The following is a 17,258-nucleotide window of genomic DNA, read 5'->3' on the forward strand; positions in this document are numbered from 1 at the left end:
GCTGAGTCTCACACCCCTGTTTCCTGACTGAACCCTTTCCAAGTGCCTGTGCTCCTCTAGGCCACAGTGTCACTTGTAAATAAGGGCGGTGGTGCTATCACACAGGGTCACTGTAGGCATTTACCCAGATAACATGTGCATCACTCCTGCCAGAGTGCCTGGCCTTAGAGTAAGCATTCAATAAATATTAGTAATTGTTATTTTAAAGATAACCCCTTCCTTTAATCTTTGTGCTTCCCAATGCTCAAGTTTAAATCAGATGGAGCTGGATTTTGAATTTTTCAAGCTGTTTATGTTTCATAGGCAGAAACAACAGTCACATCAGGGGAAGCCAAAGGATAAATTATTGTCTTATTTATTAACAAACCGTAAGGCGAACATGGACGTTGAGTGAAAAAAGCAGGTTATAACACATGTCCAGAAAAACCCCATTTAAAGAAAATGCATGTAATACTTGTTTGGGAGGCCCTATGTCCAAATAGTAATATTAGTTATCTCTAAATGCCCTTTATTTTCTTGTTTACACTTCTTTATGTTTTTTTTGTTGTTGTTGTTGTTTTTGTGGAGACGAGTCTCACTTTATCACCCTCCGTAGAGTGCCCTGGAGTCACATGGCTCACAGCAACCTCCAACTCACGAACTTAGGCAATTCTCTTGCTTCAGCCTCTCAAGTAGCTGGGACTACAGGCACCTGCCACACGCCTGGCTATTTTTTTGTTGCAGTTTGGCCGGGGCTGGGTTTGAACCCGCCACCCTCGGTATATGGGGCCGCGCCCTACCCACTGAGCCACAGGCACCACCTTTACACTTCTTCTTATATTCTGCAGGGAGCCTGGATTACTTTCTTGTTAAAGTAAAACAGCAAATGCTATTTTTAAAAGGAAAGAAATGGATAGTCTCAATGGAACCCATCTGCAAGTTGTGGGTTAGCCCAGCCTGGGTCTCCTGTCGTGCAGAGGGAGAAATTGAGGTTGTAGCCACAGGAGGAGGAAGCGCTGGGATGGACAGTACATTTGGTAAGGTGCTGAAAATTTGGAGCCTTCAGTATTTCAGAATCTTCAGTGAGGTTTTCTATCTGCTCTACTCACCACACTCTTGTTCCAATTATGTAAATAATTCCAGAAACTGATCTGTTGCTCTCTGAGCCTCTGAGATCAGTAACATGCTAAACTTTGGCTCCGCACTCCTGCTTTCCAAGGAATGGCCTCCAGACTTAGTGAGTATGCAGAAGTGCAGTTTTCAAACATGTGGAGCTTGGCCTTGGCCTTGGAGCATTGTCAACAGGTCCCCATATTTTTCATTTCTCTGCAAAGGCATCAAGCCAGGCCTGAAGGTGAGGTGAATACAGTCATGTGTCACATAATGACAGGGATATGTGTGAGACCAGCCTGAGCAAGAGCGAGACCCCATCTCTAAAAATAGCCGGACATTGTGGCAGGTGCCTGTAGTCCCCCCTACTCGGGAGGCTGAGGCAAGAGGATTGTTCAAGTCTAAGAGTTTTAGGTTGCTGTGAGCTATGATGCCACAGCACTCTACCAACGGTGACAAAGTGAAATTCTGTCCCCCCAAAAATAATAATAATAATGACAGGGATACCCTCAAAGAAATGCACTGTTAGGCAATTCTGTCACTGTGTGGACAGTCATGATATGTACTTAACACAAACTTAGATGATATAGCCTCCTCTCCACCCAGGCTTCATGGTATAGCCTTTTACTTCTAGTCCACACACCGACATAGCAGGTTGGTGTACTGAATAGTGTGGGCAACTGGAACGGTTCTAACATATCTATACAAAGAAAAAGTCCAGGGAAATACATTATAAAAGATAAAAAAAAAAAAAAAGGGTGCTCTTGTACAGGGCACTGACCATGAATGGAGCTTGCAAGACTGGAAGTTGCTCAGAGTGACTCGTGAGTGAGCCGTGGGTGAAAGCCAAGGCCCAGCCTATTACTGTGCACTACCGTAGACTTTATGAACACTGCACTAAGTTTATTTTAAAAGTTTATCAGTCCTCAATAATATATTAACCTTAGCTTATTGTGATTTGACTACTTCATGAACTTTTAAGTTTTTTTTTTAAACTTTTTGACTCTTTTGTAATAACATTGAGCTGAAACAAACACGTTGGACAGGTGTATAAAAATATTTTCTTAATATCCTTACTCTGTAAGCTTTTTTCTGTTTGAAAATTTTTGTTTTTACTTTCTAAACTTTTTGTTATGACCTAAGACCCAAACTTACACATTAGCCTAAGCCTACACAGGGTCAGAACATCTATATTCCTGTCTTCCACCTTCACATCTGGTCCCACTGGAAGGTCTTCAGGGGCAGTGACATGCATGGAGCTGTCATCTCCTATGAGAACAGTGCCTTCTGGAATTCTTCCTGAAGGACCTGCCTGAGGCTGTTTAACTTTATACATAAATGGAAGGGGAGTGCACTCTAAAATATGAATTAAAAGTATAATATAGTAAATACTAAATGATAGGAATTTTTCAGCTCTGTTATAATCTTATGGGACCACGGTCATGTATGTGGTCTGTCATTGACTGAAATGTCATTATTTGATGCATGAGTGTACCCTTTGATTGTTTTGGAATATAAGTGGCATCCTCTTCCACTACTCATCCTCAGGGTCTGTCTTTGTCTCTCCCCCACCAATCCCGTTTCAGTAATGATTTCTCCCTTACTCTTCATTCACCTCTCTTTTCCTGGGCCCCAAAGTTTCTTTTCTTCCATGCTCTTCATTTTAATTTACAGAAACATGTATTATATGATTTTAGATGATTTAATTTAAAAAATACTCATTCTTTTGCAGGTTTTTTTTTGGGGGGGGCGGGGCTGGGTTTGAACCCACCACCTCTGGCATATGGGGCTGATGCCCTATCCATTGAGCCACAGGCACCGCCTGAAAATACTCATCCTTAATATTACTCAATTTTATTTACATTTCAGTGGTGGGAGTTGCATATCGCGGGACAGTCAAAAACCTTCCTAATTTTCAGACGTATTTATTAAATTTGAAATAAAAACAAATTTCATAGCAAGAGATTTGGCTGTTTCTGTCCCCTTTTGTGGCTTCCAATATTATTTCAGGGCTACATATCAGAATCAGTGTGCTCCTAACTTGCATTTATCAAAGTTGAAAGGACCCTTGGCCCACAGAGTTTTGTGCTTACACATCCCAAGTTGTAGCAGAACTGAGTTTTCTCTGTAATTGTTTCTCTATTTCACTTTATTAGGAAACACTGAGGATAACCCCACTTTAAGTTTCAACATAGTTTGGGTTTTACAGCATCCAAGATTTTCCTAACCATGCATCTCTTTTTCTTTTTCTTTCTTTTTTTCTTTTCTTTCTTGGTCTTAAAACACGCGTTTTTGGCTGGTTTAGTAAGTGGTTCCTGCCAACCAGTTGCTTTTATGGTAATTGACAGCATAGCTGATTTTTGGAACCTTAGAATCTAAAAAGGCATTTTAGCTCAGACTTTGGAGAGGCCGAGCCAAGCTACTTGCAGAGTAGGAGAGACAGCCGAGGGCAATGTAGGGCAGTCAGCTCTGAATCTGTGCATGCTAATGAATTAGACCTAGGAGTATGCAACTCACCACCTAGCTTGAAGTTGGACTAGCAACTTCCTTATTTTCAGCAACATGCTGAGTCCTTCCTTCTCTGTCAGATTGTGTCTGGAGTCTCCTGGGTGCCACTTCTGGAGCAGAGCCCCTGAGGACACCTGTCAGCAGTTGGCAGACGTGTCATAAGCCCCATGACCCCAGTGATTGGTACAACAGACTTGTACTGCGCCTTGAATGCTCACTACGGGCTGAAAAGCTACAATGCACTAGCCCCAGAAAAAAGCATAAGAAAAAAACATTACATTTAACATAACCATTTCAAATAATGAGAAGATTGTAAATTTTCTGAGTGCCCCTTGTATGACATCAGTTCTCTAAAATAGCTGGGACATTTCCCCAGACTTCATCTCAGCATAAGGAAGGAAAAAAACATCTCCCCAAACTCCCAGATCTTTAGAATCTTTGCTTCTCTACAAAAGCATGAATATTTTAGAGAAAAGGCATGCTGTTTTGCTGTTTTCCGTTTTGCTGGTTCTTCTGGGAACTAGAACACACAGCTCCCCAGGAGGTGGCTCTCAGTGGGCAGCCCACCAGTAACAGCATCGGGAAAGGCATGCCCTTCTCACATCAATTTATTTTTTGAACCCAAACTGGCCTGAACACAGAGACCCCCCAAAATGGTGGTAGTCAGCTTTTTCTTGTTGGTTTTGATCTTGAAGAATGAGCTTTGTTATATAATGGTTTTAGCCTTGACTATTGATAGAGAAGAAAGATGTTTCTATTCTTCTTTACTTTTTTGAAGACTTTTCTTATTTCACTGGTAAGGAACCTGATCCCTACCTCATGATGCTGAAGGCACCCACCCCCCTTAAAATGAAAATGTTGAATTAAAATGCAGTCTCCTGAATACTACATAATACATTGTTAAAATCTGTGATCCTGATTAATACTCAAGCAGGGATTAGAGTTCATGTTTTTACACTTCAAAGATATTTTCATAGGCACCAAAGTGTAGCACACATACACCCAAAAGAGAAGGCAGAATTTTATAATTTTGTAGTTGGCCGCAGTAAACTTGTTTCTCAGGGGAGCAAGTTCAAGGAGTCAGCTACAGGAAGTACTAGCTACGGCCAGGCCTTCTTGGGGCTGTGAGATGTACCAGTTCACTCCTCGTTGTAAATAGAGGCTCTCGGTGGGCCCGACCAGTGAATTACAGGTTCTCCCTTCTCACACAGGCGCCATGCATCAATACCACTTCTGGGTTCTGTAACCCGTTCCATATTTTCTGTGCAGTAACCACACTCAGGTAGGGAATTGTATTCTGGTCCCCTTTGTATATACCAGCTCACTTTCTTTGTGAGCCAGAGCATCGGTTACACAGTCTTTTCTAAATTATGTTTTGTTATTTCCCTAACGTTACTTAAGCTTCATGGAACTTATTCTACTTTTGCCAAGTCTTTCCATTGAATAAATATCTCCCATAACCTATTGCTTCACTCTGGCAACAGGATTGTTGCAATTTGTGGGTGAAATTGAGCAAAGGCCTAACTCATTTTTTTCCCCTCTGTGTAAAATGTGCAATGTGGCTGGCTTTCCTTCTCCCAAACAAAGGCCTTGACTTGTTCTCTGATAGTGCCGAGTGGCTGACCTTACTGACTGAAGATTTACACATAATAGCACTGAACAAAAGACGGCTTCACGGGCACCTTGAAGATGGACTATCCATATGTAATGTCTCCAGTGCTGAGTCAGTCAAGACACCAAAGCACTTAGAATAGTGCCTGGGACATAGAGGGCGATCTGTAAATCAGGATTATTGGAGCTCTGTAAATTAAAAACGATCGTTCTTTTCCTCCATGTATCTGTGTAATTTTGTAATTCCCAAATTATCAAAATCAGCAGAAGTGTAGCTGACCCCCTAGGCTGACTGAGTAAGGGCCAAAAGATGGAGAAGTTGGCGGGGCTGCAGAAGGTGACCATCCCGCTACTCATAGATGCAATTATTTCCCCCAAAGAATCCCTAAAACAACCGGTGAGGTAGCACATGCTTGTAATCCCAACACTCTGGGAGGCTGAGGTGGGCGGATTGCCTGAGCTCAGGAGTTCAAGACCAGCCTGAGCAAGAGTGAGACCTTGTCTCTACTAAAAATAGACAAACTAGCCAGGCATCATAGCGAGTGCCTGTAATCCCAGCTATTTGGGAGGCGGAGGCAAGGGTATCACTTGAACCCAGGAATTCGAGGGTGCTGTGAGCTATGATGCCACAGCACTCTACCGAGGGTGACAAAATGAGACTCTGTCTCAAAAAAATAAAAAAGGAATCCCTAAAACCTTATAAAATGCTGCCTGTATATTCAAGGAAAGAAGACCCAAGGAACTAACATTTGTTTTTCCTTTTATGAGCCAGACACACAGTATCTTGTTTATTCTTCCCCCCAAACCTTGTCAGTTGTTCGCTGAGTGCTTTTGCTTTGTTTGCCTTTTTTTGTTTTATTTTGTTTTAAGTTTCCTGGAATGCTAAGTGAAGGCTTGTGAAAAGAACTATAGTGACCCATGACTGCCTCGAGATCTACTCTTTCAGGCCTGCCTCGGGCCATGTTAGCGGGTTTTCCCAACTATTTTCTCTTCACCACCTCTTCCCAGGAAAGTTTTTGCACTGGTTGGACGATGTTACAATTCTGTTGTGTTGCTCTTCTCTAGCTTCTTCTAGTTCTGTGACTCCCTTAGTCCGCTGCAAATAAGTTGCATTACCTAAGTAGCCTTGAGCATTGCAGAGAAAAATAATCCCCTTGAGAATTGGTTAACAAGCTGTGGTATGTGTTGACCATGGAATACTATACAGCCACTAAAAAAGATGGTGACTTCACATCTTTCGTATTAACCTGGATGGAGGTGGAACACATTCTTCTTAGTAAAATATCACAAGAAAGGAGAAGCAAGAATGCAATGTACTCAATTCTGTTATGAAGGCAGTAGATGAGCTGCGGGGGATATAAGGTGGGGGGTGGTTGGGGAATGAGGGAGTGGGGAGAGAGGAGTAGGGAGGGGATGGGGGACCACACCTCTTGGGGGCAGACACAAGCATAAAAGGGACTTTGTCTAACAAATGCAATCAGTGTAACCTAACTCTTTGTACCCTCAATGAATCCCAAACAATTTAAAAAAAAAAAAATCACCTTGGGAAATATTGAGTTGGGGTGAGATAAAAGAAAAAGGGCCAACCAAGGTCAGGGAGACGTGGTTTTGCAAAGGCCATGGAACTCAGAGAGAGCCCTGCACAGACTTGGTGTTGGTCCTGTTGCCTGTGTGCAGCACAGCGCCCCCTTCTGCAGCCCGTCGGTAGTGTCGGCTATTGCTGTAGATGCCCATGATGGCTGCCCACTGTCTAGCTTCTGATCTCATAGCCCCTCTCCTCTGCCTGCCCTTCGCGTGCTGTGCTGGTACCCTCTCTACTCCCTACACATCTTTCCCCCGAGAATGTCAGTTTGTGTGTCCCTCATATCACATTCTTTTAGCCGAATGACTCACCCCAAGAAATTGAATCAAGGTCAAGAACCCATTTCCATCCTTCCTTGTGTTTATATGGTGTTGGGGTAAATCTAAGGTGAGAGGGCGCGAGCACCAGCATCTTAACTTTCATTTCCTACAGCAGGGGGAGGAGGCTTCTTTCAGAGACGGAGGACTGGTGCCTTCTGCTTCTCTCCTAAATGGGCCAGGAAATCCTGTATTGCTGTCTGAGTCTGGTACTTGTTTGCTAACTAGCTAAAAGAAATTACGGGGGTGAGGGGGGTCCCATAAGTCACCCCTAAAGTGGCCATACATAGGGAAAACAGGAAATTGTAGCTGTATGCACCTTTATTTATAAAATATTCATTGCAAAGTTTTACAAAGAGGTGGCCAAAGCATAGAGGATATTTTACAAACATTTTGTAAAATGCTTTGTAAAATTTTTAATAAATATTTTGCAAGTAAAGGTAACTGTAGCTATAATTTCCTATTTTTCCCTATGGTTGGTGACTGTAGGGGTGACTTTTGGAACCCCCTGTATTTGCTAGTCCTAGGCCCTTGAAATGATGGCCTGACAACCATAAAACCATAGAATACTGAGCCAGTGGTGCTCTCAAGATACTAGAGGAACTCCTATATATATATATATATATATTTTTTTTTTTTTTTTTTTTTGCTGTTTTTGGCCAGGGCTGGGTTTGAACCCACCTCCCGTATATGGAGCTGGCGCCCTACTCCTTTGAGCCACAGGTGCTGCCTGGAACTCCCATATTTTAGGAAGGAGGAAACTGAATCCCAGATATTGTGGGTCATTTTAATCTTCCTATACCACAGGAAGTGACAGGAAAAGACCAGACCCTGCCCCCCAGGTGATCAGTACTCTTTTGCCTCCTGATGCAAAAGCCCGATTTCTCAGAATAAATTAACCTCAGATTTTTGTATATCTATGAAAGCTACTTTTTATTCTTTTTTTCCGGCTCTAACGTTATTCCTGCATCTTTGCACAGAAATGATTTTTTTTTTTTGCATCATAATACAAACTGCTTTATCATTAGAACAAACTAGTTTCCAATCATCTTTCCTGATGGCGTTATTTTTTGTTCCTGGTAATGAGTGATGAAACTCCTGGGGTTAAAAAAGAAGAAAAAAAAATGAGAAATAATTGAAGTTTTGCTTTTCTTTACAGACACGCTGGATAATGGATCCCATAAGGGTGACAGGTGAGCAAAACGTTTCTCTCCGGTTTGTGCTTCCCAGCAAGGGCATTTTGTAGCAAACTGCAGAGAGTTTGATCATTTTTTCCTCTCTGTTTTGTTTAACTCTAGTGCAGCTAACAGAAAGGGCCCCAACAAGGATGACACGTACTGGAAGGAGATCAACGCAGCGATGGCCTTAACAAATCTTGCACAGGGGAAAGACAAACTCCAGGGAACCACCAGCTGCATCATTCAGAAGTCGTCCCATATAGCAGAGGTCAAGACTGTCAAGGTGCCACTGGTGCAGCCATTTTAAGAGCTAGCTTGTTGCTTTTTAGCTCCAACTGACGTTCTTTTCAGTAGTTTTTTCATTTGTTAACCTCATCCTAAGAGCCGAAGCATGGGTGAGAATGATTCCTTCTCCAACCTCCTCTTATTCTGAATTATACTAAATAGATCACTTAGTTGCTTCTATAAAAGACATATAAATTATAAAAAAAACTCACTTTAATCAAGATATATTAACTTATTTTATGTTACTCAAACTATGCATAAAAACGTCTGCATTACCATTACAGTAAGTGCCTTGCTTCCCCAAAACAAGCTCCAACGTGGGCATAGTGGAACAGCTATGCCTCAAAATGCCAGCGCCATATGCTTATTAGTCTGTGTTGCACCATCCCCGACGGACTTAACCACCCCAGGACTGAAACAGAATCGCTGAAAGCCCGTGAAATATATGCAGTAACTCACATGTTCAAACTTAGAAATCTGTTTAGCCCAAGTGAAATGCTCCTTTCAAAAAACTCCTACAGGACTGAACATTGTTCAGTGTGCTTTTTGGAGTGCCAGTGGGAATTTTATGCATGTATCTTTGCCTGTATATCTGTTACAAACTTCGAAAACGAAAAGTACGGTGATGCCCATAATGTGTACATTTAAGAAGTGATTCCTTCAGACTAATTTAAGATTGCAACGAACGCATCGCCAGGAAAACTTTTTTCAAGCACTGCTAGAAAGCCGCCACCATGCCCTTTAGAATGAATTTGGATTACTTTTTTTTTTCAAGTTTTGCTGAAGTTCTTAAACACTTTAGTGCATAAATAACCCAGAATGTTCCCGTGTGGAACTAAACCTGTACTTTACTTTTAAAACATAATTCTGTTTGCATTTAGAGCTCATTGGGGTTTTTTTTTTGTGTGTGTGTGTGATGGAAAGTGTTTTCATATGGAATGACTGAAAACCTTTTATTTGGTTCATCTCAAATGACAATGGTTGATGGACAATTTGTGTCTCAAGGAGAACAAGACAACGAAAGAAATGTTATCTCTGTGTGATTATACGTATACACACATAAAATTGATTTTTAGATTTTAAAACTGGAAAACAAAACATTGAACAGTCGATCTGGAAACTATTGTAAAACTTAAGTGAAATCATGCATTAAAAGAACACATTCTGTTTCTAAATTAGACTACTAATGAGTGAGAATAATCAATATCAAGGAAGAATATCTTTTTCAATCAAAAATAATATTCTAATCAGCTTGCGAAGACTTGAAACTTGAATAAACAGTGGAAATGCCAAATATCACAGAGTGTATGTGCTATGGAGAAGGAAAAGGATTGGATTCTTCTCTGGTGGGAATTTTTTTTCTGGGTATGTAATCTATTTTGTTTTTTTTTTTGTTTGTTTGTTTGGGTTTTTTTTTCTTTTAACTGGAAAGCATTTTTGTGAGCATGATGGAGGGCCAATAGGGCAGCCACCTGGTGACATTTTTCTTTCTTTTGCAAAATGCTTTTAAAACCAAAGGCTGCTCTAATTGATGGTTATCAGTCTTGCTAAAAATTGTAGGACACTTTTTCATGTAACATAGCATTCGGGGATTGGGTTTATTTAGTGTAATGAAGATAATTTGCTATGGAATATTTTGTGTGTACATATATATATATATTTTTACTTTGTTTTCTAAATTGCTGTTTGCAGTAAGCGCAAAGCAAGATGTATAAGTTATGACTGTATGATCAGATGAAGTATGAGTGCTTTTGGTTTAGATCCTAGTTAAGAGGCCCCTGACAAAAACTCTGGAAACTTTACAAAAATGTTGCCAAAACGTGAGCACGTCAGTGAAAACTAAAAACACGTACTTCACTCTTTTTCATACTATGATAAGTTATTCTGGTATTAAATATGTTAATAAAAGTGTTTTTGTTTTGACATATTTCAGTTAGATGAATGAACTCTGGTTGTATTTTATTTGAATTAGTCATGATTCAATTTTGCCATCTTTCTATTTTAAATCAGCAAATATCTTCTATGTTATTAACTATAGGTGACAAGCCAACATGGGTCAGCTATTCACATAATTTTTTTTTTAATTTCAAAGCTTGGAAGATTTTATAATTAACATGTCAAGAAGATTTTATAATAAGCACATCCTTGGCAAAATCTTCAGTGGCAATTACTTTTAATTTATTTTTTTTTCTTTTGCTGCTTTAACATTTGCTGGATAGTCAAGTCCTCCCCATCCTTTCAAAGAATCTTGAACAATGCTGAGCCAGCAGCTGAGAATCTAACTCATAATTTATGTTGTAGAGAAATAGAATTACCTCTATTCTTTGTTTTGCCATATGTAATCATTTTAATAAAATTAATAACTGCCAGGAGTTCTTGACAGCTTTAAAATAAAAGTTAATTTCTAGACCTCAATGATCATATGAATTTTGTTTTCATTTGAGGGTTGACCAGGTGGAGAAAGCAATGGAACAGAAGGGTCCATTATACGCCACAATTCTCCGTGGGTTGGTGAGGGATATGATACGAGAAGGCTGCATTTGTATTAGGTTTGAATTTCATCACCTTAGACCACCAACCCACCTTTTAAGCACTGAGAAAAAGCAAGTGTGATGCTGACTATTAAAAATGAACATTTTCACTAAATGCCTTCTTTGAGTCACTGATACAATAAGCGTTAATACTGGTGTGCTCTGGACTAGAGAGAAAGCCTTGGCTTTGAAGCTAGAAAGATCAACATTTGAATCCCAGCTGTGCCTCTCGTTGCTACAGATCCAGACTCAGTCACTCTCGTGTTTGGTTTTTACCATCTGCAAAGTGGGAGGAAGGCGCTGTGAGGTCAGACAATGAAGTTTGCGAACTCACCCTAGAAAAAGTGCTACTACCTCATTGCTGAATGTCACTGTGGTCACCAGACAGCCAAGGGGAATACTTCAAAGGTGACTGTTAGTCCCAGCTACTTGGGAGGCTGAGGCAAGAGGATCGCTTAAGCCCAAGAGTTTGAGGTTGCTGTGAGCTGTGACATCACAGAGCTCTACCAAAGGTGACAAAGTGAGACTCTGTCTCAAAAAAAATCAATAAAATTAAAAAAAAAAAGGTGACCATAGTGATGATATTCAGCAATAAGATATATAGCACTTTTTCTAGGATGAATTCATGAATTTCATCGTCAGACCTTCGTATGATGATGGCTCTGATGGCCATTCCAGAAAGAGAGTTCCAAAATTGCTTTGAAAGGTGGCCTAGATGCTAGTATTGGTGCATAACTTCCTGGGGGAAATACCTTGAAGGTGACCACAGTGACATTCAGCAATGAGGTATGTAGCACTTTTTCTAGGACAAGTTTGTGAACTTTGTTGTCAGACCATTTATACCTTATAGAGTTTGCTGTAAGGGTGAGATAATATACAATAAGTAAAGTGCCTACCACAGTGTCTGGCAGATAACAGGTGCTCAGTGTGGCATATTATCACATAGTTATAATTCCTCTAGACAGGGTTTATGCACAAGAAAGTCGAAATAGAAATAAAATATGAGATAGGGGTAGCTGAATAGAGAGTATTAGGAAGAGAAAGATGTCTGGCCTGAAAGACTGCAGTGAAATAGTGAAAGCTGGTGTCAGAATTAGAAAGACCTTCAAGGAAGATCAATGAACTTCTGGAGAAAACTGTAGAGCAGAGCACAGCTAAGGAGGGACAGACACACGGCCTGGGCAGTAGCTTCCTTTCTTCAGATAAACAAGTTACTTACTTTTCTTCTATTTGTGCACCTTTGATTCTGTTCAAGATGACTAAGACGAACTCAGACAGCCGTCTGTTCTCTGCTTGTTCCAAGTAGCAATGTTTGACAAACAGTGGCAACAGCCATGGTCTGCTTTTAAACTCATGCAGCTCAGTGGTGTCACCAAGTACAAATGAATAGAGAACAAGGGCAAGCTGACCAGGCTGCCTGTCTGGGGACGTGTAGGTCGGGCCCGGCCTTGGAAGGCAGTGTGTGGGGGGTGGTGAGAACTCAGGCTGGCACATTCTGGCTTTGCCGCTTCACTCCTTAGTGACTCTGGGGACTAAGCCTTCTCTGCCCGGTGTTTGCATCGATGATACTAGGTCTATGAAATTGATCTACTCCACAGATTTGTCACAAGGACCCCGTGACACAGGCTGTGTAAAAAGTGCTTTTGTAAACTTCATAGCACTGTTTAGGTGTTAACCATTAGTGACCCACATAACCCTTTCAGGCCTAATTTTCCGTTCCTTTTGGCAATGTAAATTGTGGTTTCCGTGAAGCATATAGGACCTCTAGACTGTCCAATATGACTCATGATCTGCATCTTAGGACCCTTCTGAGCATGAACAGTTTCTAGGTCCCACACTTCTTTGTACAAATTTATAATTAAAATTAGCTGATGGACAGTCACACTGCGGGGACGGAATCCCAACTTCATCACTTCTAGCTGCTTTGACACCAGTCTTAGAGATGGACTAAAACTTTAGTTTGGGAGATTGGTGAACTGGCCAAAATGAACTTGTTTTTATGGTGACAAAAACATATTTCTGAGTTTGGAAAAGAAGCTGATGTGTTCTTACACCTTTACAAAAATGACTCCATGGGAATGTCTGCCATTCAAAGATTGTCTCCGTAAGTCTTCTAAAACAGATTTTCACCCAAAGCCAGTTTCTATTTCTTGACTTTTAAATAAAAGTTTTAATTTTAATTCTTTTTTTTTTTTTTTTGGGATAGTCTCACTTTGTCACTCTGAGTAGAGTGCTGTGTCATCATAGCTCATAGCAACCTCAAAATCGTAGGCTGGAGTGATCCTCCTGCCTCAGCCTCTGGAGTAGTTGGGACGACAGGCTTTAATTTGTGTTTTAAAAAATTATGAATATACCTTGTGTAGCAGGGCACAAGATAAAAAGCACCATGACTTATCTGTCCATGATCCCAATTCCCCATCCCAGAGATAACTTTGGTCCAGTGTCTTTTGCGTGCTTCTAGAAGTTCAATGTCTATACAAACTAGTACTTTTTCATCCCACACTTAATTACTCTGTTCATACTGGTCTGCTACCTTTTTACTCCATCATATCTGTGTATGTGTATTTATATATAAACTTTTATATATTATTAAAAAACTATAGATTAAACTATATATTTATATATATACAATATACATACACACACATATATATAATCTACCGAAGGTTGACTAAGACTATATATATATATTTATTTATATATATAAGGTTGACTAAGACTATATATATATTTATTTATATATATAAGACTCTCTATATATATATATATAAAATCACTATATGTAGATTTCATTATTTTAAATGAATACATAGGACTTTATTTTTGGATCTATTAGAATTTATATAGCAGATATCCCATTGTTGGACTTTCAGGTCACTTCCAATTTTTAGTTATTGTAAATGAACTAGTGCTACTCAAAATGCATCGCACATTTAATTAAGGAGTTTGCACCAATATATAAATCAATGTACTGCCTTCTTTATCAAGCTGGTCTTTCTAAAAGAAAAAAAAAGGTCAGCTGACTGCACAGTGCTCTTGGACACTATGGACATTCTCATGGTTTACACTGAGCAGTGCTGTTACAATTCCGTGGACATTCTCGTGGTTTATACTGAGCAGTGCTGTTACAATTCCGTGGACATTTTCGTGGTTTACACTGAGCAGTGCTGTTACAATTCCATGGACATTCTCGTGGTTTACACTGAGCAGTGCTGTTACAATTCCGTGGACATTCTCGTGGTTTACACTGAGCAGTGCAATTACAATTCCGTGGACATTCTCATGCCTATCTGTCTTCTGCCTCTGACACATCCATGGACTAGATAACCAGAAGTGGAATTCATGAGTCAAATGATAAGTACATTAAGTTTTCTGATGAATCTTGCCAAGGTACCATTCAAAAAATTCTACCAATTTATACTTCCAACAATAAGGTGTGTCTATTTTTCTTCAACTTGGTCAAAACATGGAGCATTATTAAACTTTTTTTTTTTTTTAAACAGAGTCTTATTTAGTCAACCCTCAGTAGAGTCCCGTGGCATCGTAGCTCACAGCAACCCCAAAGTCTTGGACACAGGAGTCTGAAGTCTTAGACTTAGACTCCTCTTACCTCAGCCTCCCAAGTAGCTGGGACTACAGGCACCCACGATAGCGGCTGGCTAGTTTTCTATTTTCCGTAGAGATGGGGCTCACTCTTGCTCAGGCTGGTCTCCAACTCCCGAGCTCAAGCGATCCACCTGCCTCAGCCTCCCAGAATGCATTATTAAACTTTTAAAAGTTTGACAATGCGGTCCGTAAAAATTATATCTCAACATTGTTTTAACTTGCATTTTTTTCAGGTGAGTGACACTGCATAAACTCACAGGCATTTCTTTTTAGTAAACTGTGTTCATGTCTTTCTTCCTCTTTGTTTTTCTTTTTACTTTGAGTTGTGACTTGTGTGAATTCTTTATATATTTAAAAAAATTCCATACTTTGTCTGTAATATATCTTCCAAATGTTTTCCCCAGTTTCTTGTTTTTAAACTTCAGAAGCTCGGCCATCATCTGTGCTTAAATACAGGGTGTATTAGAGCATGCTGCAGGAACTTGGTCATCTTAGAAGCAGTGCAGTATAGTTCTGACTACAAACTTTCCAACCAGACTGCTGAGATCTTTCTCTTTTTTGACTCTACAGCCTTGGGCAACATACTTTACCCCTCTATGCCTCAGTTTCCTCATCTATAAAACATGGATCATAGTAATATCTACTTCTTAGATATTGCGGGGACTAGTTATTGTATATAAAGTACTTACAGCACTATCTAGTGGATAGTCAGTGCCAAGATTGTAAAAAAGATTCTTCCAAATTTTCTGCTATCAGTTTTATGATTATTTTGGTATATTTAAATCTTGTATCCCTTGGCAATTTATTTTGGCATAAAAAGTAAGCTAGGTAGCTGGCTATCTCCCAACCACTATCCCCTACCATCTCAGAAAGAAAACTTAGCTGGTTGTCTCAAAGCTATTCACTAGATAATCCACTATTTTAAATATTTGCCTCTGAACTCTTTATCCAGTCTCTTACTAAAGTGGTGGATATAAAGTCCCTTATCACTATTCTTTTTCCTCATGTTTTTCCTTGCTCTTTGCTCATCTTTACTTTTAAAAAGGATACATGATAAATTATGTTATCAAATTCCTGATCCCACTCTAAATCGTATTGCATGGGTACATAGATCATTTTACACCTTGCTATACTGAGCTTTTCTTTTTTTTTTTTTTCAGTTTTTTTTGGCCGGGGCTTGGCTTAAACCCGCCACCTCAAGTATATGGGGCTGGTGCCCTACTCCTTTGAGCCACAGGCGCCACCCTCCCATACTGAGTTTTATTGTTCCATTTCCTTCCCCCTTAGATCCTCCATACAGTTTCGTTTCCTTCATGTTTCTCATTAATTTTATTAATTGGTGTAAATTTTTGTGTTGGCATCTGTCATTTTTACATTTTTGTATAATCTCAATTATCATTTGTAGATAAATTATTGATTTTCTTGACATCACTTTTGTTAGTCAGCCACCTAATTGAGATTCTTTTTTTTTTTTTTTTTTTGTAGAGACAGAGTCTCACTGTACATGGCTCACAGCAACCTCCAACTCTTGGGCTTCCGCAATTCTCTTGCCTCAGCCTCCCGAGCAGCTGGGACTACAGGCGCCCGCCACAACGCCGGGCTATTTTTTTTGTTGTTGTTGTTGTTGCAGTTTGGCCAGGGCTGGGTTTGAACCTGCCACCCTCGGCATATGGGGCCGGCGCCCCACTCACTGAGCCACAGGTGCCGCTCTTTTTTTTTTCCAGTTTTTGACCGGGGCTGGGTTTGAACCCGCCACCTCCGGCATATGGGGCCAGCGCTCTACTCCTTTGAGCAACAGGTGCTGCCCTAAGATTCTATTTTTCAAATTAATTTTCTAGGTGTCTTGCTTGGATTTCCAGGTATACAATCATATTCTTTCTAAATAATAAAATTTACCGATTCCTTTCTGATGTTTATGTAAACTCTATTTCTTTCTCTAACCTTGTGGTATTGACTAATATTTTCAGAACAAATTTTAACAGTAGAGGTACTAGTGAGCCCTCCTATATTTTCACTTACACTGACAGGATTACCTCTAGTGTTTATGTATTTGTAGGATAACTGAGGTTGTCTTCAGAGTTATTCTTTTTCATATTTTAAGACAATATTCTTTCATTCTGAATTTATTCAGAAATTGTAAATGGATTATAATGTCATTATACATGGGTGCAGAACTTTTTTCTAAACATTTCTGTTAAATTTCAACATGGAAAAATTCACAAACCATTAAGTGTACAATTCCACAAATTTTTACAAAGAGAATACCATTATGTAACCAAAAGCCAGATCAAGACTAAGAACACTGTAAGTATTCAGAAGCTCCCACAAAGGTAACTATTCTTCTGATCTGTGGCTCTTTGGGGGAATTTAAGTCATGGAAGCATAGAGTTACACTTTTATTTCTTTCTTTTTGTTTAATATTATGTTTGTAAGATTCACCCATTTTGTAGTATAGAGTAGCATTCATTCTATTTTTATCACTATGCATTATTGCATTATTATGTGACTATACCACAAATTATTTGTACATGCTACTCTTGATGGAGATGTG

At 39.8% G+C, this 17,258-nt stretch overlaps 1 protein-coding gene across 2 annotated transcripts in view; it reads left to right on the top strand.

Annotated features, from left to right (window-relative positions):
* The window catches only part of MKX (mohawk homeobox), a 75,780-nt gene extending 64,797 nt beyond the window's left edge, over positions 1-10,983 (top strand). Inside the window, exons 6-7 of one of the 2 annotated variants that reach the window (XM_053572764.1) lie at positions 8,267-8,300; positions 8,406-10,983. In XM_053572764.1, coding sequence (XP_053428739.1) covers positions 8,267-8,300; positions 8,406-8,592 — 221 coding nt within the window. In that variant the 3' untranslated portion in view covers positions 8,593-10,983. The remainder of the gene's footprint in view (positions 1-8,266; positions 8,301-8,405) is intronic. The other variant, XM_053572766.1, reaches the window with a different exon arrangement.
* Positions 10,984-17,258: the final 6,275 nt, after the last annotated feature.

The sequence above is a fragment of the Nycticebus coucang genome, chromosome 20, assembly GCF_027406575.1.
Source record: "Nycticebus coucang isolate mNycCou1 chromosome 20, mNycCou1.pri, whole genome shotgun sequence".
NCBI classification, from domain to species: Eukaryota; Metazoa; Chordata; class Mammalia; order Primates; family Lorisidae; genus Nycticebus; species Nycticebus coucang.